At 28.8% G+C, this 25,371-nt stretch overlaps 2 protein-coding genes across 3 annotated transcripts; both read right to left on the reverse strand.

The window, feature by feature from the left end:
* Window positions 1-249: 249 nt before the first annotated feature.
* Window positions 250-7,800, reverse strand: LOC115705243 (pleiotropic drug resistance protein 1). The gene is made up of 23 exons (XM_030632523.2): window positions 7,394-7,800; window positions 7,189-7,309; window positions 6,990-7,078; window positions 6,778-6,862; window positions 6,520-6,679; window positions 6,334-6,410; window positions 6,194-6,247; window positions 5,992-6,082; window positions 5,030-5,331; window positions 4,608-4,889; window positions 4,195-4,511; window positions 3,941-4,101; window positions 3,737-3,840; window positions 3,493-3,649; window positions 3,230-3,405; window positions 2,800-3,132; window positions 2,421-2,711; window positions 2,260-2,343; window positions 2,030-2,163; window positions 1,703-1,930; window positions 1,451-1,622; window positions 784-1,038; window positions 250-644 (listed from the first exon to the last, which is right to left on the reverse strand). Exons 1-23 carry the CDS (start codon window positions 7,729-7,731, stop codon window positions 381-383), a joined length of 4,275 nt encoding a protein of 1,424 aa, XP_030488383.2. The 5' UTR covers window positions 7,732-7,800; the 3' UTR covers window positions 250-380.
* A 7,577-nt stretch (window positions 7,801-15,377) lies between these two features.
* Window positions 15,378-24,273, reverse strand: LOC115705239 (pleiotropic drug resistance protein 1). 2 transcript variants are annotated; one of them, XM_061117835.1, is made up of 23 exons: window positions 23,720-24,273; window positions 23,471-23,591; window positions 23,293-23,381; window positions 23,125-23,209; window positions 22,864-23,023; window positions 21,471-21,547; window positions 21,085-21,138; window positions 20,455-20,545; window positions 20,068-20,369; window positions 19,701-19,982; window positions 19,045-19,361; window positions 18,796-18,956; window positions 18,610-18,713; window positions 18,333-18,489; window positions 18,031-18,245; window positions 17,590-17,922; window positions 17,221-17,511; window positions 17,060-17,143; window positions 16,812-16,945; window positions 16,469-16,696; window positions 16,212-16,383; window positions 15,875-15,912; window positions 15,378-15,792 (listed from the first exon to the last, which is right to left on the reverse strand). In XM_061117835.1, the coding sequence occupies exons 1-23, from the start codon at window positions 24,082-24,084 to the stop codon at window positions 15,723-15,725; spliced, it is 3,930 nt and encodes a 1,309-aa protein (XP_060973818.1). In that variant the 5' UTR covers window positions 24,085-24,273; the 3' UTR covers window positions 15,378-15,722. The 2 variants fall into 2 exon arrangements, with proteins under 2 accessions (XP_060973818.1, XP_030488378.2); XM_030632518.2 differs by having other exon boundaries at window positions 15,875-16,129.
* Between the last annotated feature and the right edge of the window lie 1,098 nt (window positions 24,274-25,371).

Genomic DNA, 25,371 nt, shown 5'->3' on the forward strand with positions numbered 1-25,371 from the left:
TATTTTTTGTAAATAAAAAAATTCAAAGCGTAAAAATTAAAAAATTTCAATTAAATAAAACAAAGAAACTTGTGTGATTGAAATGTAAAAAAAAAAAACTTATGTGTGTATGTTTTGTACTACATTATTCATATGTGAGTGATTGGTGCAATTTATCATATTTTTATAGCTACCAAATCTTAACCTAAGTCTTGAGTTTTGATAAATAAATACTATTTGTATATTTGTATGATTGAAATCAATAAAAAGGAAAACAAAGGCTGTTGAATTATTAATAAAAATAACATAAAAAAAAATATACATAATTATGGGTTACAATTTGAAAAATACATTAAAATGATAAGCGGAAATTAAACAAGTAAAAAAAATAAAAAATAAAATTATCGGCTTTGGAAATTGAAGAGCTTAATAGAAAAGGCAAAGATGATTGCAAAGAGGACAGCAAAGGCGACATTGGCGAGTGCAACAAATTCCAAGAAATCATGTCTGAATCCAAAAAAGCGTCGAAGAAACTGTTCCACACTCTCACCTGTCTCAGCAATGATGTCTTCGCTTAAATCTCCATACTGTGATGCCACTAGTCCGTACAGAGTCCATGCAACTGGACAACCCCAGTAGTACCACCTCCACCATATTGGTATCCTCTGTAATTTAACATTACAATATTACATATTAGTACTTCTCACTTCAAAAATTATTCACTTAATTATTATTCAATTACTTCTTGTGATTAAACGACATGATTTAAATGAAGAAATTTATAGGTATGTGAATTATTCTTACGGTGCGAGGGACGACGAAGCCGGCGAAGATATTCCATAATCCATAGAAGGCAGAAGAAACAATGGAAGCAATGTGATGGTTGGGAGTGACTCCCACAGTCATCATGCCGTAGAAAGTGAAGTAGAGCATAGCAAAGAATGTGAAAAATAGATACCAGAAAAACTTTGCAGCAGTCCATTCAAATCCAATCATTGCATATACTATCAAGCAATATACTGATGCTTGAATGAAAATGTATGGAATCTCCACTACCACCTGAAAAATAGAAAACTTTGAGGCTCAATTGTAATAGTACGGGACATAAGGACCACAATTTAGTAGTAGTAATAATTTGTTTTAATTTTATACAATTAATCCTGATCTTTTTTTTGTGTCTCAATACCTCTTAACTTTGTTTCTGTTTGCAAATTTGAAGCATCAGTTAATTAAATTCTACCTTAAATCTCAATTGAATTGCCACTCTTTACATCTAGGTATACGTATATAGAGTGACAATTCCTGTTGACATTTAATGGTTGACTTTAACTGCCGTCTTACAATTGTAAACAAAAATAAAGTTAATGGAGTATTGCTCCAAAAAAAAAATGAAGTTTAAGTGTAAAAATAGACATTAAAACATATGGAGGTTTCACAGATTACCCTTTCAAAAATATGTAAAAAGTTTTACCTGTCCGAATGAGTAGGGAAAACATGAGTACATTCCAGCAGCTCTTTCTCTGTAAAAGACAGTTCTTTCAATGGACACTACTGGTTGTACAGATGAAGCATTTTGGACCCCAATAAAGAACACTGCAGCGTACATTGATCCCATTGAATTTAAGATATCTTGTTGTCTTGACCTGTAAAAGCAGAGGATATTATTTAGAAGATGACATTATACACAAGACAACTAATTATTTCTTTGAACTTTAAGACTTACTTTTTAGATCCCAAGTCCCAGAACATTGTTCCAAACATCAAGCCTATGAAAGCGGTAAACATGAATCTAACAGCAGTATAAGGTGGGTTTCTCCAGTAAGACAACCGTTGTTTCCATAAGCAAGCAATGCATTGAGTGTAAAATGAGCGAGAGTATTGAGTAGGGAAGTAAAGATCATTTGAATCAGGAGCAGGTGTGCTTAACTCTTTGATAAGTTGTTTGTTACTCCTGAATGTTTGTTAACAACAATGAAAATATATAGCTTAATTAGTCTTTTTTCTTTTCTCTAGCAAATTACAATAAACAGTCTTGATAAAACTAACTAACCTGTATAGTTCAGAACTCTTGTAAATTTTATTAAAATCAACTCCCAAAGCTATTTCTTGGGCAGAACTCGAAACCTCTAACATCCAAGTTGCAGGATTATAACCATCTTTGATTTTGCTAACACCTTCAGTAGCCTTGATAAAACAACATATTTGTATCCATATAAGCAAGGAAGGAAGATAGCTATTGAAAGTTGAGATAAAACAATTATGTAATTCTACTCATCATACCTCAAAATAGTTGACTAGATGGCAAGAATGTCGACCTAATGGCCCCACATATATCTCTTCTCCTCCTCTTTTCATAAGGAATAGCTACAAGTACAAAACAACATATGTTTCAATTAGTCATGAACATAAGAAATTTGACATTACTTGGAGAAAGAAATTACCTCATCAAAGGCTTCAAAGATGTCAATACTTGGTTGATGAATTGTGCACACAACAGTTCTGCCAGTGTCCACTGTGTTCCTAACTGTTCTCATAACAATAGCAGCAGCTCTGGCATCCAGCCCTGAAGTTGGTTCATCCATGAATATTATAGAAGGATTTGCCACTAACTCAACTGCAATTGTCAACCTTTTTCTTTGCTCAGTTGACAGACCATTCACCCCAGGCAATCCAACTAGTGCTTGTCTAAGTGGAGTGAGTTCCACAAGCTCCATTACTTCCTCAATAAACATCTGCACAATACATAATAAGATCATTAAAATCTGTTATGCTTCTATTATTTTTTTTTTCACTTGGCTTGATATATTAAAGAGAACTGACCTTTCTTTTTTCAGAATCAACTTCAGCTGGTAAACGAAGCCATGCTGAGTAGACCAATGACTCATAAATTGTAACATGAGGTGAATGGATGTCATTTTGCTCACAATATCCAGAAATTCGGGCAAATGTTTGTTGGTTCTTAGGGTAACCGGAGATCCTAACATCGCCCTCAATGTATCCACCGGTTTTTCTACCAGCAAGAACATCCATCAAAGTGGTCTTACCAGCTCCACTAACTCCCATCAGTGCTGTCAGCACACCAGGCCTAAAACTACCACTAACCCCTTTTAGCAGAACAAGTTTATCATCAACCACACCTTGATTCTTCATTTCCTGCAAGAGTTCAAGTTCAAAAAATTTAAGCCTTTATTCATTGTGATCATACTCATTTTTTAAAACTACTAAGAACTATTATTTGCTTATTGCATACCTGTGGCATATCCACTGAGTAAACAACATCATCGAAAGAAATGGAATGCGGCTCAAATGGAAGAATCATTCCTTTCTTTGCAACTTGATTTTCACCAATGTTTGAACTATTTTGCTGCCCATCTTGGATATCATTCTCAGTATCTTCAGCTTTAACAGACTGTGATTTCTCAAAAGCTGCACGATGAATTATATGGCATTAGTTCAAAATCTTCTTGAGAATTTCATTAGTATTATTTGTATATCCCAAAATAAAATACTCACGGTTGAGGTAAGTGAGAGCCAAAGTGTATAAAATATTCAGTATAATAATGAATCCAATCAATGCTCCCAAACCAAGCCAATACCAATATCCTCTAGTAAAGAACCCTCTTGATTCCAAGACTTGAATTCCAAGAGGTTGTGTTGAGTTTGGTCCAGTCTATTAAGAACAAACAATTCAATCAACTGTTTGACAAAGAAAAATTCCAAAACTTTGAAACCAATAAGTTGCAAGAAAGAAACTTACATGTCTCCATTTTTGCCCAAGGAACTCATTAACAAGAACAGCAGTTTGGCCATACATTAGAGGTGAGATCCAATAACCCCATATCCACCAACCCTTAATGTCATCTGTTGTCATATATAATAATAAGATTTAAACACATAAACAATATGCATTTCAATTACAAAAAACAAAGTGTTTGAAATTTGAAATTTAAGTCAACTATACCTCTAGACAGAACAAAACCACCCAAAGTCACAAGCATAACCAACACAAATGACCCAAATGTGTTAGCTATGATCATGTTCCTACCGGTAGCTGCAGTAGCTCGGAATAACGCTGAGGCCATCTGATTAATGAATATCAACACAAGATATTGTCGAAACAATCTGAAACCATGTACAAAACCAAAAAAGATTTAAGTGTTGAGAAGAAAAATTAAGCATTCAATCAGTTTTTTCTTTTTTTCTTCTCTTGAGTACCTTCCAACATTTGGGTCTAATCCAATGGAATAGTATGTTATGGCCACCCATACTCCTACTTCTAGAAAAGTTATTGGGATCTTGAGAATCCAAGATGGAAGAGCATATGCCCAAGCAGGATAGAATTGCAAGTCCCTTTGTTTGTAAAACACTGGAAGTTTAGCAATGGTCATTGGAAGCTCTGACATTCCATTGAACATAATCATAACAGCAGTGAAGAACAATGAACCAAGGTAAATTGAACCATCATCCACTGTATTACGATGCATCTCAGTTCTTAAGAAAAGAGTTGTAGCAACCAGAGCCATGAATGTAAGCTAGAAGCAAGGAAATAATAACAAGTATGAGAGTATTATTCATATAATATAACCAAAGGAAAGATTTTCTTTAAAGAAGTTGATGAAAAAGCCTACTTGTATAAGCTTGAAGATGTAGACAAATGAGTTTCTGTGCATGAGCAAATATTCTCTTGAGAAACAAGCTTTGAGAAACTCTTTCTTGCTGACACCATAGTTTTTGGTTGTCAAAGCAGCAGGATGATTCTTGCTCTTGTCATATGGAGTTAAAAGGTAATCATCTATTCTCTGCCCAACATGGAATGATTTGAATGCCTCAGCAAATTCCTTGACTGTCACATACCTGTAAGGTTGCTCTCTTCTTGCCCAATACTGAGCTTGATCTTTCCTTGATGTTACCTATCATTACAAAAATAATAATAATTTTAACGATTTCGATTTTATGGTACTAAATATGTACAATTTCAAAATACAAGTACCAAATGTGTATATTCCACCCAAAAAAAGTTACATGATGAATATATGTGGAGTTTAGTTACCTCTTGAAGAAAGTCTGCTACACCTTTTCTCTCAGGACATTTGAAGCCCATAGATTCAAAGAAAGAAAGCACATTTTCACGAGGACCCTGATACACAATCTGACCATCAGATAGAAGAATGATATCATCAAAAAGATCATATGTCTCTGGTGCGGGTTGGAGTAATGAGATGACATTAGTTCCATTGAAGATGTGAACATATTGCTTCAGTGAGTTCACAATCTGAAATGTAGTTGAACTGTCTAAACCAGTTGAAATCTCATCCATGAGCAATACTCCTGCTGGCCCAACAAGCATCTCCCCTGTAATTCAATTGTCCAAATCAAAGATTAAGTTTGAGTAATACTATGTGTATTGGTACTTTCACTTTCAGTATTTTCAGTTTGAAATTCTATTTTATTACATGACAATATTAGACTTAGTCCCACATTTGTTAATGTATGGAAATAAAATATAACGTATAAGATAAATGGACTACATTAGTTTTGAGATGAAACTCGTGCATTTTATAAAATTCTAACAATTTTATAAAAATCTCATATTCTACTAAATAGATATTTTTGCTATAATCCATCTACTAAATTCTTAAAAAAAATTAGAATAGAATTAACCTCATAATATCTAAAAAATCTTATTTTTCTTTTTTTAAATATGAAAAGATAAATAAATTATTGCAATTGCCAAAAATACTAAACCTACTAAAAGAACAAAAATAGCGAGTCACATTTAAGATGAACGTGTCAGTGTCAATTAGTTTTGACATGAAACTATATTCACTTTATCAAATTCTAACAATTTTTAAAAAATCCATAAAATTTAAGATGTCAAAGTTTAGATATATTTTTTAAAAATATTTTCATATTTCCTAAAATAGTTTAATTCTTTTAAAAACTTGTGTGAGATTAAAAGAAAAGAAATAGAGTTAAAAATAATGATGATTGTGTTAATTTGTTTATATATACCAGTTGTGACACGCTTCCTCTGTCCTCCAGAAATACCCCTCAGCATTTCATCACCTACCATTGTATCAGCACATACTTCCAAACCAAGAATCTGCAATTCATCTCATCTTAAATTAATAACTCCACTAATTTCTTTTTGATCTGTAACTAAAATCATATATGTAATGTAAAGACTTTGTTCTTTCAAAAAAGCTATTTTTACCTTAAGAACATAATCTGTCATTACACTTGTCTCTTGGCCCTCAATTGCTGCTGCCTACAATACAATAAAATTAAGCTTCAAACTTTGTATAAACCAAAAAAATATCAATGATTAGTAATAATTTTTCATTTTTTGCTTACCTTCATGTACACATCAACATCAGGATCAGGTTTGATATTTGCTTCTCTTTCTCTTCTAGACAATTCAGATAACATGTCTGAAAAATATACACATATATTAATATAAATACATAAAGAGAATTAATGATGAACATTTCTTCATCATAAACACAAAAATATAATATGAACATTTTTTTTTGAACTTACCATAACGAGTTCCAACTCCTTGGCATCTTGCTGAAAAAGAGAGAGTTTCTCTTACAGTCATTTCCCCAATATGAACATCATGTTGACTGATATAAGCAGCTGTTCTTTGAGGAATGAACTCATTCATTTCATGTCCATTATATGTGACTCTTCCAGAAAACTGTACCAAATAATAAGCACTTTTCATGTCTTAATTAAAAGGGATCGAAGTTTAATGATTTTGATGTTATTTATTATGTGTTTTTATTGTGTTGTTACCTTTAATTCAGAGGCAAGCTTTCCTGCTAGAGTCAATAAAAGTGTGGTTTTGCCAGAGCTTGGAGGTCCCAACAGCAATGTCAATCTAAATATTAATTAATTTCATGGTAAATTTAAGAACAAAAAAAAAAGTAATAAATTAGATTTATGATTTGTCATAAAAGAAAGAAAAAGAAGGACAAAATAATAATTAGCTTTAATTACTAACTAACCTTCCTGGCTTTATAACTCCACTAACATCTTCAAGAATATTAAGATGTTTCTTTTTGGTATTGAAAATAGGCAGAAATCCCAATAGACCCTTCAAAAAATTTAACAAATAATATGTGAGAAAAATATCACTGCTAAAAAAAAACTAGGATATGATTAGTGTTAATTAAGTATTATTATTATTATTATTATTATTATTACCTCGACAATATTAATGGAGAAGTTAATAAATGAAGGCAAAGCTCTACTTCCAACATGAATCTCTGCCTCAACATTAACATGTTCAAATCTCACTTCAATAGTTGGAACATCAAGTCCAACCCTGTAATTTTTTAACAAATTAGAATTATGTTATAACAATAATAACATAATATATACATATTTATTTATATATTTTAATATATACCTGTCTATACGATTTTTGAGCTTGAACAAGAACTTTTCATTATCTTCCTCAGCAACTTTAACAAGTCTCTCAAGTAAATTCTTTCTTTCTTTAAAGCCAAGCTCATGAATATCAACCTCATTAGATTCACCTTTGGAAGTAGTAAGAATTCCTTTCCTCAAACGAGAATAAGTTGGAAGCTTTTCAAGAGCAGCCCATTTAAGGGCATCTTCATCATCTTCTTCCCTTGAAGATTTGGAGAAAACTTCCATGTTATTGTTCCTCCATAAGGAAGTGCTACCATTTCTCATACTATTTCTTAAACTGTTCCCTGCTCTGTATACATCACCACCATCCATTTTTAACCAAAAACAGAGGTTTTTACTCTCAAACTTACTCCAATGCGCCTACCTTCAATATATTATATATGACACTATATATTTATATATATATATATATATGTATGTATGGTAACGTAAGAAATTGAAACTTGGAATGATCTACAACTTGTCATGCACTCCCGTTGATTTATTTGTTTGGCTGTAGTGTCTGCGCTCTTCACATAAAATCTTAGTTAAGTAATAATAATATAATAATTAAATTATCTAAACTTTCACATGTTCTAAATCATTTTTCGAATTTTCACTGAACTATTAAGATTGTTAAGACTTCCGTTCTATTTAGTTCAATTTCATAATTAATGGGTGCATAACGTGACGATTGTGTGTACCAAATTATCTATTGACATGAACTCAATTATGCTCTTTGAACTTGTATTCTTAAATCCAACAATGTCAATAATTCGGAAGTTATTTTTAACCGCCTAAAAAATTAAAGGCACAATTTAATAGTTTGGAGAAAAATATTATAATTAACCTACAATTAAGTTATTAATTATGTGTAACTTTATTAAAATCATTAAACATTATGCTTATTTAAGCTCTCACTCTCTCTTTTCTTTCTTGATAAATCAATGCTATGAACTTGATTTAAATTACTTAATTATTTATTTTTAATAGGTTTAATGTCACAACTCACAAACTTCTTTTGTAAAAATAAATGAAAAAAAAAAATTAGCATGTATGTAGGTGTAACCCTTCAATAAACAGAGCACGTCAATATATGGGAGTTGTACCCACAAATTTATTGATGCACTTCAATATTAAGAAAAAAAAAAATTAAGTTTAATTAATTTAAAAAAATATTTTTTTAACATTTTTTTTTCAAAATTTTCTTTAATCACATTATTATTTTGTGTTAATTTCAATAATTATTTAATTTTTTCATTTATATTTTTTTAAAAAAAAATCTTGTATAATTTTTTAATTTTTGTTTTATATCAGTGGCGGAACTACATACATCTATGGAGTGGCCATGGCCCCCCCTAACTTTTTAGAAAAAGAAAAAAATAAACATAATGTATAAATTAAATTAGGATAATTAGATTTTACTTATTAGAAAAATGTGATATTTCTCTTATTATTAAGCCTAATAAAAAATTGTGAAGTTGAAATAAAAAAATAAGCCCAAACTCAATAACCCATTTAAAGTAGTTATCTATTTTATGGTAAAAAATAACAAAAAAATGATTAATATAATTTATTTTTTAAGACTACTTTTGTATGATATATATTTATATGTGTCTTAATATACGTATTTTTATGGTATCCAATACCATATTAATATGACACTTTATAAGTGGTTAGCAGTTTCTTATATTATTTATTAAATCAAAATATTTAGGACCCGATATTATTTTACACCAATAACGATAGGTCACTTTTCACTACAAAATATCTTATTTTTAGTCACAATAAAATTTGTGACTAAAGATAAAAAAGTTGTGGGTAATTATAAATTATCATTATTGTGTTGTGACTGAAAGGTCCATGGCTAAAAGTATTAGTCACAAAAATTACAATTTGTTGTGACTAAATGTGTTTTTAGTCACAATATTTGTTGTGATTAAAGCTAAATTAGTGACAACTTGTAACTAAATACTATGTTGTATGTAACTTCAACAAATTTATGTTGTGACTAAAATGTTGTCACTAAAAGTAACAGTTTTGATAATATTTTTTAGTACTTGGCACTATAAGGGTGCTCTTTATTATTTTTCATTATTTTATATACATTGTATAAAGGTAATTAACTTTTTATATTGATTTATAAAATATTACATACTAAAAAAAATTAGGTGAAAATATATTTTATTTGGCCCCTCCTTATTTCCTCATCTGGTTTCGCCACTGTTTTATATGTATATTCTCTTAAAATATGAGAAGTAAGAAAAAAAATTTAAAAAAAAGTATATAAATTAAAGATAAATAATTTGTGTAAAATAAAGTATCGTGCAAATAAAATTTTTTCTTCATTTAAAAAAATTAATAAAAAACACTTAATAAGAAAATAAAGTGTAAATCTTTTTAGTTGGCCAGTTATGACTATTTTTATTTTATTAGAGGAGAAACAGTAATTTTGATATATTTTTTTTAAAAAAGTAAAATTATTAAATTATATACTTTTGAATATGAAAAGTAAAATGTATAATTGATTCATTTTTTTTTTTAAAAAAAAGGAAAATGTAATTGGTTCTAGAACCTCGTCATGATTCTATTCTATGATCAATATGATGAAATTGGAAGTCAATAGTTTTACTTTTATACATATTTGAAAATTAACGAAACTCATCAACATATACATTCTTTTGTTCTCTTTCTTATCTCAAAAGAAAAAATAAAATAAAATAAAAGGTCCTCCCAAAGTATGGTTCAAAAAACACGTGGTATGACATTATCTATTTTTCCAATCTTAAAAATGGTCTAAAATTGTTTTTCTAAAAAAGAAAAAAAAAATAATTTAACCTAATATTATATCCTAAAATTAAAATTAAAAATTTTTATTCATAATTTTGAACTCCAATAAATGATAAAAATAATCATTGTAAAATTAAGGGTAAATAGCGGAATAAATACCCAAAGTTTCAAGTTTGTAAGTGGCATAATACCAATGTTTATTTTTAGCGGCATAAGTACCCAATGTTTGTAAAACTGTAATTTTTCTCTAATTTCGTCAATACAAACTTTGTTATTTTCTTAAACAGACCACATATAAGGTCCAGATTTTTCATTATTCGGTCTAGACAGAAACATGTAGTATCAGTTACTTCTAAATGTTCATTTAATAAATCCAAAACGGAGTTTATACTGACAAAACTAGAGGAAAATTACAGTTTTACAAACATTGGGTACTTATGCCGCTAAAAATAAACATTAAGTTTATGCCGCTTACAAACTTAAAACTTTGAGTACTTATGCCGCTATTTACCCTAAAATTAATAACAGTGTCTAAATTAAACCCCAACTATTTAGACACAGTTAAAAGTTGGGGTTTTTATTTTTAATATTTTCTTATTGGTTGTAGGTCATTCCAATCGTCATAGTGGATAAGGGAAATCTTTATTTTGATTTAATTAATATTTTAATTTTCTTCATGACTCTCATAATATCTTCTTAGCCTTTTCTAAAAAAAAAAAATAATTAAAAAAATAAGATCTAGTTGATGGTGTGGGGATATGGTTGATTATTATTTATTATGTTTTGTTGTTGGAAAAAAAAAAATGGTTGATTTTTATTTGTTGCCATATCTTGACTGAAGACAATGTTTTTCGTGGAGGCTGCACTTGCATGGCTTACCAAAGTCTATTTTTTATTTATTAATTTTTTTTTTTTGACTTACCAAAGTCTATTTAGTGCAAATATAGTTTTTTTTGTTGAAGAACAGATATATATAGTAATTTAAAACTAAAAAAAAATATTCTTTTGAATGAAGAACTTTGGTTTAAAAAAAAAACTAAAAAAAATTCTCCAAAAAAAAAATATTATTTATACCTAATATAGATGGTCACGCACAATCATTTTAATTTGTTATTTTATTTCACACTCACAACAAAAATTTTACAAATGTTATCTGCACATTTGCTTTTCTTTATGTTTTGTTATTAACTAAAAGAATCAATAATTCAAAGGAAAAAACAGAGAAGAAGAAAAATATTATTACATGTTTGGCATTATAACTTAAAAACTGTTTTTTGTTTTTAAAAACAGAAAATTATTTTTAAAAATAATTTAGCTTGTTTGGCCCTGTTTTTTAAAAACAGTTTTCAAAAAACAAAGTTACAAAAAACAAGAATTTTGAAAACAACAAAATGTTGTTTTCTGTTCTAAAAACCAATTCACCTTTGGTGAATATTGTTTTTAAAAATCACTAACCAAACATGACTTGTGTTTTAAAAACTTCAAAAACTATTTTTTGTTTTCATTTCTAAAAATAATTTTTTAAAACAAAAAATAAAAAACAATACCAAACATGCTCTTAATGTTTATTAATTTCTCTTCCGTATCACGTGATTATACATGAATGAATGGACATAATCATCAAGTTAATTCTGTATAATGTTATGGTCATCCTGTGGCTAGGTAGGTGTTTACCCATAATTAGATTGGTTGTATTTCTATCTCTGCCATTCCTAAAAATATTTTATGTAATGACCGAAGGTCTTTTCATTATAATGAACCATCACTTTTCAAAAAAAGGTTAATTTTGTTTAAATGTCCTAAAGTTGAGAAAAATCATTATATGCATGATGTTATACTAGGGCTAACAAAAAAAAAAGACAATTAAGGACAAGCTTTAGTGTTAGTAGTTTTTTTCATATATGATTTTTTTTATATATTTTAAAATAATTTTTTATATATTTTTACAAAAATTCACATAGCAACTAATAAAATAATTTAAATTGGAACCAAATTTCACATAATAACTCACATAGAAATCAACTAACCAACTACTAGAGCAATTAAAAAAAAGTTAGGTTGAATATATAGAGTAATAAAAAAAATAATATATGGAGTAATTAAAAAAAATAATGAACTAGGCTACTTATGACATTGTCTAATAAATAACTTCTCCAATGAATAATATTTTTCTTTAAGTTCTAAGTCCAATTAATAATTCAATCTTCTAGATTTTAGCTAGTCTATAAAATAATTAATATATATCTATGTATCTGTATTACTAATTATATATGTGTAGGATGATTCTGTCAAACTTTATTAAATTTACGTGTGCACATTTCAAAATAATTATTATAATAATGAAGAAACGATCAAAAGCAAATAGGGTATTTAATAATCTATGATATATTAACAGAAATGTTAGAATGTATTAGTGGTGTCTCGTGTCTTTTATGTGTTAATATTGTTATTAGCTCAATTAAATATCAAGTTTTATATAATTTAATGTAATAACTTTTAGGGAATATTGTCAGTCAATCGCAAAGCGACATGTCTACAAGTGCTAGTCACTACTAATGCCTAATAACAATGCTAATATATCAATTATAAAATATTTTAGAATATTTGATACTCTATGATATATGACATATAAAAAACAATTAAGAAAAAGTTTAAAAGAATTTAGCATATGTGAAAGTGAAACTAGAGAATATGTAACCTAAAATATTTATAGGTGTCGTATTGTTATTAGTGTAATTTACTATTTAGTTATACTTAATTATTTTACTTTAATAATAAATATAAAAAATTGCTAATTAACAATTTATAAGATATCATCTTATAGAAATATTGGCGATCATGATACACTGATACCTAATAACAATACTCGTAAAATTAGGATATGATAACATGTACATCCATAAGTTATATGTCAAATTATTTTATTTAGTGAGGGTTTGTTTGGTACGCTGTATTACATCGTATCGTACTGTATAGTATTATATTAAATTATATTTGATGCAATATTTTAATATAAAATTATATGTGGTATTGACTTTTAGAACACCTAAATATATAATATTTTAGTATAAATTAAATTTAACATAGTATTATATAAAAATACGATATATAATCTAATTCAATATAATACAATACAATATAATACGACTTAATACAACATACCAAAAAGTGTCATAGTGTGTAAGTGTCTCTAATTTGTGTGTATATGGATCATTAGTGAATATAAATTTTTGGCTAGATAATTATTTGGATTTTATCAAAATACTGATTTAGTATATATACATTTTCACTTTTAAAGTAGTGTTTTTGTTTACACAAATCTACATAGCAACTAATAGAGTAATTTAAATTGTAATTTATATTAGTTTTTTTTAAAAAAATTATAATCCGAACTCATATAGCAACTCACATAGAAACTACCAGAATAAATACCGAACAAATCGTAAAAATGAAAAAAAATATTAAAAAATATTATATAAAGTGATTCCCCTATATATTTTCAATAATACTTATATTTCAAATTATATTATATGTTAAACTTAAATTTAATTAATAAAAATAAAATTTTCCTCAATTATACATAATTAGATAATTAAATTTTAGGGCTTTTTTATTTATATTTCAAAATAGTTTTTTTTTTCATATTTTTACGAAATTCTACATAGAAATCCTCATAGTAACAGATAACGTAGATTGCAACTAAAATTCACATAGCAAACAGAAATTATAGGAGAAACCAGAACAACTCAAACCGTAAAAAAAAAAAAAATTAGTTTGTGGGGTAATTTCCCTAAATTTTAATAGTAAAAAAATAATTAATTAAATTTGAAAAGGCAATTTTTTGTCATATTAAACAATACTAAAATATAACATAATATTATGAAACAAATATTTACCCGTAAACAAATTAGATGTAAATATCCCATGTATTAATAATAATATCATATACTAGGGGTATACAAAATTGTATTCAAATTGTATACTTGATGAATTCGTGTACTTTTTCACATGCTTAAGTATAAATTTAGGGTGCGTTTGGAAAGCCACAATGTAATTAGATTTGTGTGTAATTGGAGGTAATTACACAATTTGACATGTTTGTCTGACCATGTAATTACATTGTAACTGTGTAATTGGAAGTAACTGAGGAGTTCCAATTACACTCTCCAGGCCATGAGAATTGGATGTAATTACACTGTGTAATTATTAAAAACTTTCCATATTAAACATTAGCTACTAAAAAAATATTATTTTCCCATGTAATTACTAACTATTTTGTCAAACAAGATATTAGGAATTCATATGTAATTACCGCATCATATCCAAACACACCTTGCATTTTAAAATATAGTGTAATTACTAAACTGTGTAATTACCACCCTAGTAATTACCCTACCTAGTAATTACACAGTTACTTCTAAACACACCTTAGAAAATGTGGAAAACATTTTCATAGAAAAGAAATCATAGCCAATAATAATAATAATAATAATAATAATAATAATTTAGTATAGTTTTTTTGTTTTTAAATAAATCAAAAAAATTAAGTTTGTTTATCCAAAAGAAAAGAAGCTTCCTTGAACACTAGGAAATTGAAATCATATAATACATGCGAAAAATCAGCGGAAGATTAGCCAACCAATCCGGAATTATAGTTTTAATTGAAAGAAAATGATAGTTCAAAATTAGTTTTTCAAAACTTTCTTACATTGACCAAATATATATACCATATCCCACTTTCTTGCAAAATTATCAGGATGGTCCTTTCCAGAAACGAAAAAAATCCATTATTAATAATAATTCTACTTTTTCACTAATTAAATTTTAGCAATGGAAAAACAAAAAAAATAATAATGGTGCCCACATATATTAAAAGGGTATCTTTTTATAATCTCACCATTTTTCTCGCTTATATTTCATCATAATCTTTTCTTTTATTATTTTTAATTGCAATTTATTTTTTCTCATAATATTTTCGCCATATGTTACATTTTATATAATTTTTTCCAGCAATATATATTACAATTTACATATATATAATAGTGCTCTGATTCACAATTAAAATCGATTGAATAAATTACACACAAGCTTATTTGTTTTTATTATTTATATACGTGTAATTAATTATTTTGAGTAATATTTTCAACATTATAAATTAATTAAAATATATATCCTAAAAGATGTTAACATATCATATAAAAATAATTAGATTATAATTTCGTTCCAAAAAAAAAATTAGAAAAGACAAAAAATATATAATGTCTTTCAAAAAATTCCCTACATATAAATAGTTTTTGAGAGATTTTATTTAGTAATTAAAATTATAATTAATGAAGTATATTATCTATTCTGAAAATTTAAGATCTTAACAGAGAAGGCAAAGATGGATCCAAAAAGAAGAGCGAATAAGACATTGACAACGGCAACAACTCCAATGAAGTCATGTTTGTAACCAAGATAGCTTCTCAAGTATTGTTTCACAGTTTCACCTGTAACGGCGTTAATCACGTCATCCACATCTCCATATTGGGATACTAACAGTCCGTACAATGTCCATGATACTGGACAACCCCAATAGTACCACTTCCACCATACTGGCATCCTCTGTTAAATTAAATCTTAATCAATTAATTAATACTATACTATAGTCGTTTAAATATATAATTAATTAAGTAACATTACTTACTGTCCGAGGGATAATGAATCCTGAGAAAAGGTTCCATACTGAGTAAAAGGCAGAGGAAATAATGGAAGCAATGTGATTATTTGGAGTGATTCCCACAGCCATCATGCCGTAGAAAGTGAAGTAAAGCATTGAAAAGAATGAGAAGAACAAGAACCAGAAGAACTTTATAGCAGTCCATTCAAAACCAATCATTGCATACACAATTAGACAGTAAACTACACTTTGACACAATATGTATGGAATCTCAACCACCAACTGCAAATGCAAATGCAAATGCAATCATTAAAATTGGTGTTGTGGTTTTTTAATTGTTTTTAATTCAGATAATTTAATGTACCTGTCCGAATGAATAAGGAAAAGCAGAGTACATTCCTGCGGCTTTTTCTCTGTAAAACACACTTCTTTCTACGCTAACTACTGGTTGTACGGATGATGCATTTTGTATACCGATAAACAAAACAGCACAGTACATGGATCCCAATGCATTGCTAAGATCTTGTATATTTGACCTGCAAATGTAATTTTCATCATATTCACATTTTAATATGTACTCTCATCTGTTACTTTGCTGCAACATGATATTACTATTGTTACCTTTTAGATCCCAAGTCCCAAAACACTGTACCAAAGATCAAGGCTATGAAAGTGGTAAACATGAATCTAACAGCGGTGTAAAGCGGGTTTCTCCAGTATGACTGTCGTTGTTTCCATAAGCAAGCAATGCATTGAGTGTTCAAAGATCGAGAGAATTGAGTTGGGAAATAAAGATCCTTAGAACCAGGAGCTGGACTGCTCAATTCTTTAATCAATTCTTTGTTTCTCCTGAGAAACAGAGTGCAATGCCAATTTGCCATCATATATTTATAACTTTATAAATAATGTATTAATGTAGCAGAAAGGAAGGAAATTATAGGTAGGTGTAGTGTACTCTACTCACTTGCATAGCTCTGAATTCTTGTAAATGTTGGCGAAATCAACACCCAAAGCTATTTCTTGTGCTGAGCTCGAAACCTCCAACATCCAAGTTCCTGGATTGTAACCATTTTTTATTTTACTCACACCTTCAATAGCCTGCTTGATACGACCAAATTTGCATCCATAATAGCATGATTAAAAAGGCTCAACTCAAACTCAAACTCTGAAAATTCAGTGTTGAAATAAAACCAAGAATCTAATTAGTCATACCTCAAAATAGTTGATTAAATGGCAAGAATGTCTACCTAATGGCCCCACATATATCTCTTCTCCTCCTCTTTTCATAAGGAATAGCTACAAGTACAAAACAACATATGTTCCAATTAGTCATGAACATAAGAAATTTGACATTATTTGGAGAAAGAAATTACCTCATCAAAGGCTTCAAAGATGTCAATACTTGGTTGATGAATTGTGCACACAACAGTTCTGCCAGTGTCCACTGTGTTCCTAACTGTTCTCATAACAATAGCAGCAGCTCTGGCATCCAGCCCTGAAGTTGGTTCATCCATGAATATTATAGAAGGATTTGCCACTAACTCAACCGCAATTGTCAACCTCTTTCTTTGCTCAGTTGAGAGACCACTGACCCCAGGCAATCCAACTAGTGCTTGTCTAAGTGGAGTGAGCTCCACTAGCTCCATTACTTCCTCAATGAACATCTTTCCAATACATAATAAAATCTGTTAGCAACTTCTTCTATTTTTTATTACTTGGCTTGCTATATTTAAGGAACTAACCTTTCTCTTTTCTGAATCAACTTCAGTTGGTAAACGAAGCCATGCTGAGTAAAGCAATGACTCATAAACAGTAACGTGAGGTGAATGAATGTCGTTTTGCTCACAGTATCCCGAAATTCGAGCAAATGTTTCTTGTTTCTTAGGGTAACCAGAAATTCGAATATCGCCTTCAATATATCCACCGGTTTTTCTACCAGCAAGCACATCCATCAAAGTGGTCTTACCAGCTCCACTGATTCCCATCAAAGCTGTCAATACACCAGGCCTAAAACTACCACTAACCCCTTTTAGTAGAACAAGTTTATCCTCAACAACACCTTGATTCTTCATTGCCTGCATGTTCAAGTTCAAAAAAATTTAAATCTTTCATCTGTGTGAATGATCAAACTCTACAGCTCTCTCTAGCTAATATGTTAGTTATTATTATTATTAATAACTCACTTGTGGCATGTCCACTGAGTAAATAACATCATTAAAAGTAATGGAATGTGGCTCAAATGGAAGAATCATTCCTTTCTTTTTACTCTGATTTTCACCAGTGTTATTTATTGATGATGTTTGTTGTATTTCATTGGTTCTTGTTTCTCTGCCAACTTGGATTTCATGATCATTATTCTCAGGATCTTCATTAGAAAGAGCTTGTGATTTTTCAATTGCTGCACAAAATATGTTATATGAAATTAGTTTACTTAATGATTTTGTTTAGTATATCCAAACAAAAGATGAAAGTAAAAGGAAGTTACAATTAAGGTAATTGAGAGCCAAAGTGTACAAAATGTTGAAAAGAACAGTATATGCAACCAACACCCCAAAGCCAAGCCAATACCAATAAGAATCAGTAAAGAATCCTCTAGATTTTAACACTTGAATTCCAAGAGTTTCTGTTGAGTTTGGTGTAACCTATTATGGGAAACAACATTAATAAAAGTAGAAACCTCAAACAAATCAAATTAACCCTTAATTATTAGTTTGTTTCACAAAAAGACAACAAAAAGTTTGTAGAAACATTTTATTTATTACCTTATTCCATTTGCTTCCACGAAACTCATTAACAAGAATTCCAGTCTGACCGTACATCAAAGGGGTTACCCAGTAAGCCCAAATCCATCCACTGTTGATATCATCTGTTTGCATAATATAAAAAAAAAATTAAAAACAAAAGAAAGAATCTATCAGTTACGAATTTATTTAAAACGTTTATTTTACCTTTAGACAAGATGAAACCGCCTAGTACCATAAGTAAGAGCAACACAAAGGACCCAAAAGTGTTGGCAAATATCATATTCCTAGAAAGGGCTGCAATAGATCGAAAGAGTCCGGAGGCCATCTGATTAACAATGACTAAGATAAAATAAAGCCTAAACATCCTGCAAATTAACAAATAATAATAAGAAACTAATTAAAAATGCATGATATATAAACAATCAAATCAATGATGTGTATATATGTATGTACCTTACAACACTTGGTTCCAATCCAGTTGTATAGTATGTCAAAATGATCCACACTGCTACTTCTAGAAAAGCAATTGGGACCTTAAACAACATTGATGGAACTGCATAGGCCCACGCAGGGAAGAACTGAAGATCTCTTTGTTTGTAAAACACTGGAAGCTTGGCAATGGTCATAGGTATCTCTGACATTCCATTAAACATTATCATCAATGCTGCGAAGAACAAACTACCAAGATAGATTGTACCATCTTCTAATGTCCTGTGATGCATCTTTGTTCTTAGGAAAAGAGTCCCATGAATCAACCCCATTACCGAAAGCTGTATACATATACAAAAATAAACAATAATTATTATAAAAGAAAAAAAGATTCATCATAAACTAATTAAACAAACACTAACTAAAGATTTTTGCCCCTAACATATACCCAATAAGATTTGCCCTCCAATTTTTTAGGTTGTTAAAAATTTTCCCGAACTAAATCGTGTTTTTAAATTTTGACATGTACCGAATCATGCTCCTAAACTAGTTCTTAATTCCAACAATCTTAATAGTTCAGGAGAATTTTTAACGGCTTCAAAAATTGAAGAACATAATTTGATCATGTCAAAATTCAGATGGGAAAACTTATAAGAATCATCAAGAACAAAAATCCCTACTTGGACAATCTTAAAGATGTGGACAAAGGAATTTCTTTTCATGATTAAGTACTCTCTTGACATGCATGCTTTCAAAAGTTCCATCTTGTTGAGACCAAAATTTTTTGTTGTCAAAGCAGCTGGATGGCTCTTAGTCTTGTCAAATGGTGTTGAAAGATATTCTCTTATTTTCTGTCCAACATGAAACGATTTGAATGCTTCAACAAATTCTTTTGCACTCACAAACCTGTAAGCTTCATCTCCTCTTGTCCAGTATTGAGCTTGGTCTTTCTTTGATGTTACCTAAATGTATATATAAACATGTTACACAAATATTTCTATATATAATTATAGTTGAAGTAGTGATGATGATGATGATGATAATCACCTCTTGAAGAAAGTCAGCAATAGCTTTCCTCTCAGGACATTTAAAACCCGTAAATTCAAAGAACTCAAGCACATTTTCACGAGGACCCTGATACACAATGTGACCATCAGATAGAAGAATGATATCATCAAAAAGATCATAAGTCTCTGGTGCTGGTTGGAGTAATGAGATGACATTAGTTCCATTGAAGATGTGAACATATTGCTTCAATGAGTTCACAATCTGATACGTGGTTGAACTGTCCAAGCCAGTTGAAATCTCATCCATGAACAATACCCCTGATGGCCCAACCAGCATCTCCCCTGTAATTCAATTCAATGGTATTTTACAACCATATATATATATAATATAAGATTGGGAATAGTAAAAAGAAAGGTTTATAAATACCAGTTGTAACTCGTTTCCTCTGTCCTCCGGAGATACCCCTTAGCATTTCATCGCCTACAACTGTATCAGCACATACTTCCAAACCAAGAATCTGTATGTAATTAAATATAATTAACACCAACTAATTAAACTAACACATTAATTTATAGTTATTATATGGCTATTTTTAATTTTGTAAGATCAGTTTGGTCTAAAAATAACACATTAATTTAGTGTAGTCACCGTAGTGATGAGAATAGATAAGCTCTAATATATACATTAGAGAATTCTATGTGACTATTTATATAAAATTTCATATTTTATTTATTTTATTTGTAAGAGAAATTTTATTTTTTTATTAAATATTTATAATGTATTAATTTTTTTTCCTCATTATTTTGTAGGTGTTCTATTAGTGGATGGGAAGTGACAACTCTCAGTTTTGAGGTTTTTTTTTTTTCTGATATTATGATTTGGTTTTATTGTCTATTTCTTCTGGGGTATCTCTGCATGCCTCCTAAACAATGAACTGTTATAGATGGGAGACAATCTTCATCTGTTGCGTAACTTTTGTTATTTTAACCTGTATCATTTTCCTTGAAAGAAAAAAAAAAATCATCTATTAAAGGGATTCATACGAGACAGCTTCACCTTTAAAACATAGTCTGTCACCACACTTGATTTTTGCCCTTCTGTTGACGTTGCCTACCAAACAATAAAGATCAAAATTAAATCCAAAATAATTATTAACAATTATATTGTAAATTATTGTAAGAGAATAACATTCATCTGTTTAAAATGAAAAAGTTCAAAAAATTGAAGGGCATATTTCACCAACATACAAACCTATTATTATATTTATATTTATTACATTTAATTATAAATATATGTTGTAATTAATGAGTCCGCCCATAACTATATTACACTATTTTTTAAAGTACTTTTGTAAAATTTGAGAAAATATAATTATGTATACTATAATTTAAGAAAAATGGTGATTTAAGTAATTTTGTTTAAATGAAGTTTTATTTAATTACCTTCATAAAGATATCAATGTCTGGATCTGGTTTGATATTTGCTTCTTTCTCTCTTCTAGACAATTCAGCAAGCATTTCTGCCAATTATACATAAGTATATGTACATAAGATAGCTAATCATTTTTGATAGATTTTGTAGTAGGTTTTTTTTTATGGAATGATCTTGTTTTAGATATGTAAATTAATTATTATTTTCTTTGTTATCAGAAATTAATTATAAATTTATTTTTTTATGAAAGTGTTTATTATAAGGGATTATTTCACAAATACATAAAAATAATAAAAATAATTACAAAAATACCACTATATGAAATTTTAAATATTTTTACAATTTTTATACAATCTTTTTTTGTTATACTCTTTTTAATTTGTTGTTGATTTTTTGTTATTGTTTTTATGTTGTTTGGATGATATTTTCTTGTTATTTTTATGTACTTTTCTTATTGTTTTGTGTTGTTTCTATAAAAAAATTGTAAAAGTATAAAAAAAAAATCTTCAAAGGTAAAATGTAATTTTTTTTATTAAGAAATAATATTTTATATAATATTATCCCTTTTTATAATATAACCATAGCAACCCTCTTACAAATTTGTGAGAAAATTCAAATACTATATAGGGTAAATTGCGGCATAAATACCTAATGTTTTTAATTTTATACACTTAAATACCTAATATTTATTTTTGGAGGCAAAAATACTTAATGTTACAATTCTCTTGCACCGTTACTACCACTTCCATTATTAACTTATAAATATGGACACGTGGAGGGCCCAAATACATTATATTTATTTATTTTATTTTAAAATTTAATATTCTTAATATAAAAAAATAAATATTACTTGTTTTTTAAAAAAATAAGAGAGATGCAATATTAAATTATCATAGCTGAGTGAACCAGTATAATATATGGAACATGATTATCAAATTGAAGTGCCAATATCATGTAAAATTGTTATGAGAACAGATTTTTTTTGAAACAAGTAACATTTAGTTTCTGACATTAAGAAAATATTGAGTTTTAAAATAAAATAAATAAATGTAATGCATTTGGACACTTTACGTGTCCATATTTATGAGTTAAAAACGGAAGTGGTAGTAACGGTATAAGATAATTGTAACATTAGGTATTTTTGCCTCTAAAAATAAACATTAGATATTTAAGTGTATAAAATATGAAATATTAAGTATTTATGCCGCAATTTACCCAAATATATATACCTAAAAACATATATATAAAAAAAAAAACCATAATTTTGTTAGTATAAATTAATCAGATTTTCTAAAATATTTACAAATTTACCTACACATATTTTTCGTAATTTCAATAATACCAAAAACTTGTACAATATAAAGTAACACACAAAATAGATAAATAAATAAATAAATAAAATACCATAGCGAGTTCCAACTCCTTGACATCTTGCCGAAAAAGACAAAGTTTCTCTTACAGTCATTTCTCCAATATGAACATCATGTTGACTGATATAAGAAGCTGTTCTTTGAGGAATGAACTCATTCATTTCATGTCCATTATATGTCACTCTCCCAGAAAACTGTACCAAATAATAAGTACTTTTCATGTCTTAATTAAAAGGGATCAAAGTTTGATGATTTTGATGTTATTTATTATGTGTTTTTATTGTGTTGTAATTACCTTTAATTCAGAGGCAAGCTTTCCTGCTAGAGTCAATAAAAGTGTGGTTTTGCCAGAACTTGGAGGACCCAATAACAAGGTCAATCTAGTAATTAACATCAAAACAATAGTAATTATAATTATATATAAATATAAATTTAAAATTACAAACAAAAGCAAATTACGTACCTTCCTGGCTTTATGGCTCCACTAACATCATCAAGTATGGTCACGTGTTTCTTTTTGCTTTTGAGTATTGGCAAAAAACTTACCAACATCTTCAATCAAAATATAATTTATAATAATAATAAGAAGATATTAAGATTGATCATTATATATTAATTAACAAGTTTATATTAATTATTACCTCGATTATATTAATGCAGAAGTTAATGAATGAAGGTAAAGCTCTACTTCCCACATGAACATCTGCCTCCACCTTAACATTCTCAAATCTCACTTCAATAGTGGGAAGGTCAATTCCAACCCTTAACAAAACAAAAATTAAATGTATTAGTTATTATTAATTGTAATAATTATAATATAAATCTCATAATAGAATTTTAATATTACGTGTGTTGTGATTGAAATTTATTAAAAAAAAAAATTATATTACGTTTGGATGCGTTGTTTGAGCTTCAACAAAAAAGATTCATTATCTTCATCAGCAACATTAACCAATCTTTGAAGCAAGTCTTTTCTTTGTTTAAAACCAAGATTAATTACATCAACTTCAGTTGTCTCTCCTTTAGAAGTAGTCAAAATCCCTTTTCTTAAACGATCATAAGTTGGAAGCTTTTCTAGTGCAGCCCAAGTAAGAGCCTCTTCATCATTTATATCATCTTCTCTTCTAGACTTTGAAAAATACTCATCTTTATTATTATTATTATTATTATTGCCTCTCCATACTGAAGAAGTACTACTTCTCAAGCTAATATTTCTCAAGCTGTTTCCAGCTCTATAAAGGTCTCCCACCTCCATTTTCTAATTATATGTATATCTAAACCTCTCTCCAACCCCCTTCAACTTATTACACATATATAACTTTCTATCATATATATATAATATACACACATATAGTTATGCCCTGCTACAACCAAAATCTAGTTAATTAGTTTTAGGAAAAATTCTATAATTATGACTATAACTTTATTCTCAAATAAATTTTTAAACCTAAAAAACTAGGAGAAATTTGACTAACTATGTATTTATTGGACCAATTTTTTTTTCTACACTTAAACTATTTAAAATTAGAAGAATATGTCATTTTTTTTACTCAAACCCCATTCTCTCTCTCTCTCTCTCTTTGTAAACATGCACACGGAGGAGCACACAATCGACCCACAACCCACCACCCACAACCTTGGTCCCTTCTCTCAACGACCACCATGACTACAGACCCATTGACCCACTGACCCAATGATCACCACAGGCCCAATGACTTCTCTATCAACCACGGCTTCAACAATATTGTCAAAGGAATAAATTGTATGATTAATGTTTGTTCTATGAGTAGATATTAGATTTAGGATTGAAAATGGCCAGATTTGAGTTTTGGGCAAAAAAATAGTTTTTTTTTGTCAGGTCCAATGGTGGTCCGATAGTGGTTTAATGTCTTCTTGTTATTAAAATGAGTAAAGATTGAAGACGAAAGTCCGATGGTAGCCCGATTATATGGTCTGATGGGGTCCTATGGTGGTCCGATAGTGGCCCGATGCCTTCCTGACGAGCTTAATGAATGGAGTTTAACACTATAAATGAAGATATGGTCTGATGGTGGCCCGTTGGTGGTCTGATAGTCACCTGATGCTACTTTTTTTATGTATAAAAACATAAAAAAAAAATGGGCAGCGTCGGGTTACCATCGGACCACCATCAGTATAGAAGAGAAAAGATAAGGGTATAACGGGTATGAATATAAAGTGTGTCTATTTTTTTTAATTTTAATTAGCTTGTGTTCAAAAATTTAATATACACCAAATGTATGCATATAAATTCAAATTTCTCAAAAGAAACTATACTTTTAGCTTTTATACATTTACATAACACTAAAAAAATACATAAAAATACATGGTCTATTTTTTTTCAATTAAATTTATTTATTGGCTAAATAAAAAAATAGAATTATTATATGGAAATATAAATTGACAAGGAAAATAAGAAAAAGCTTCTAGAACAAAGTAGCTAGATAATAATATATAGGACGAGCTAAAACAATAAGTTAGGTTTAAAATTTAATGAGAGTAATAAGCCTTTATTTTATTTATT

Source organism: Cannabis sativa, chromosome 1 (assembly GCF_029168945.1).
Source record: "Cannabis sativa cultivar Pink pepper isolate KNU-18-1 chromosome 1, ASM2916894v1, whole genome shotgun sequence".
NCBI lineage: Eukaryota > Viridiplantae > Streptophyta > Magnoliopsida > Rosales > Cannabaceae > Cannabis > Cannabis sativa.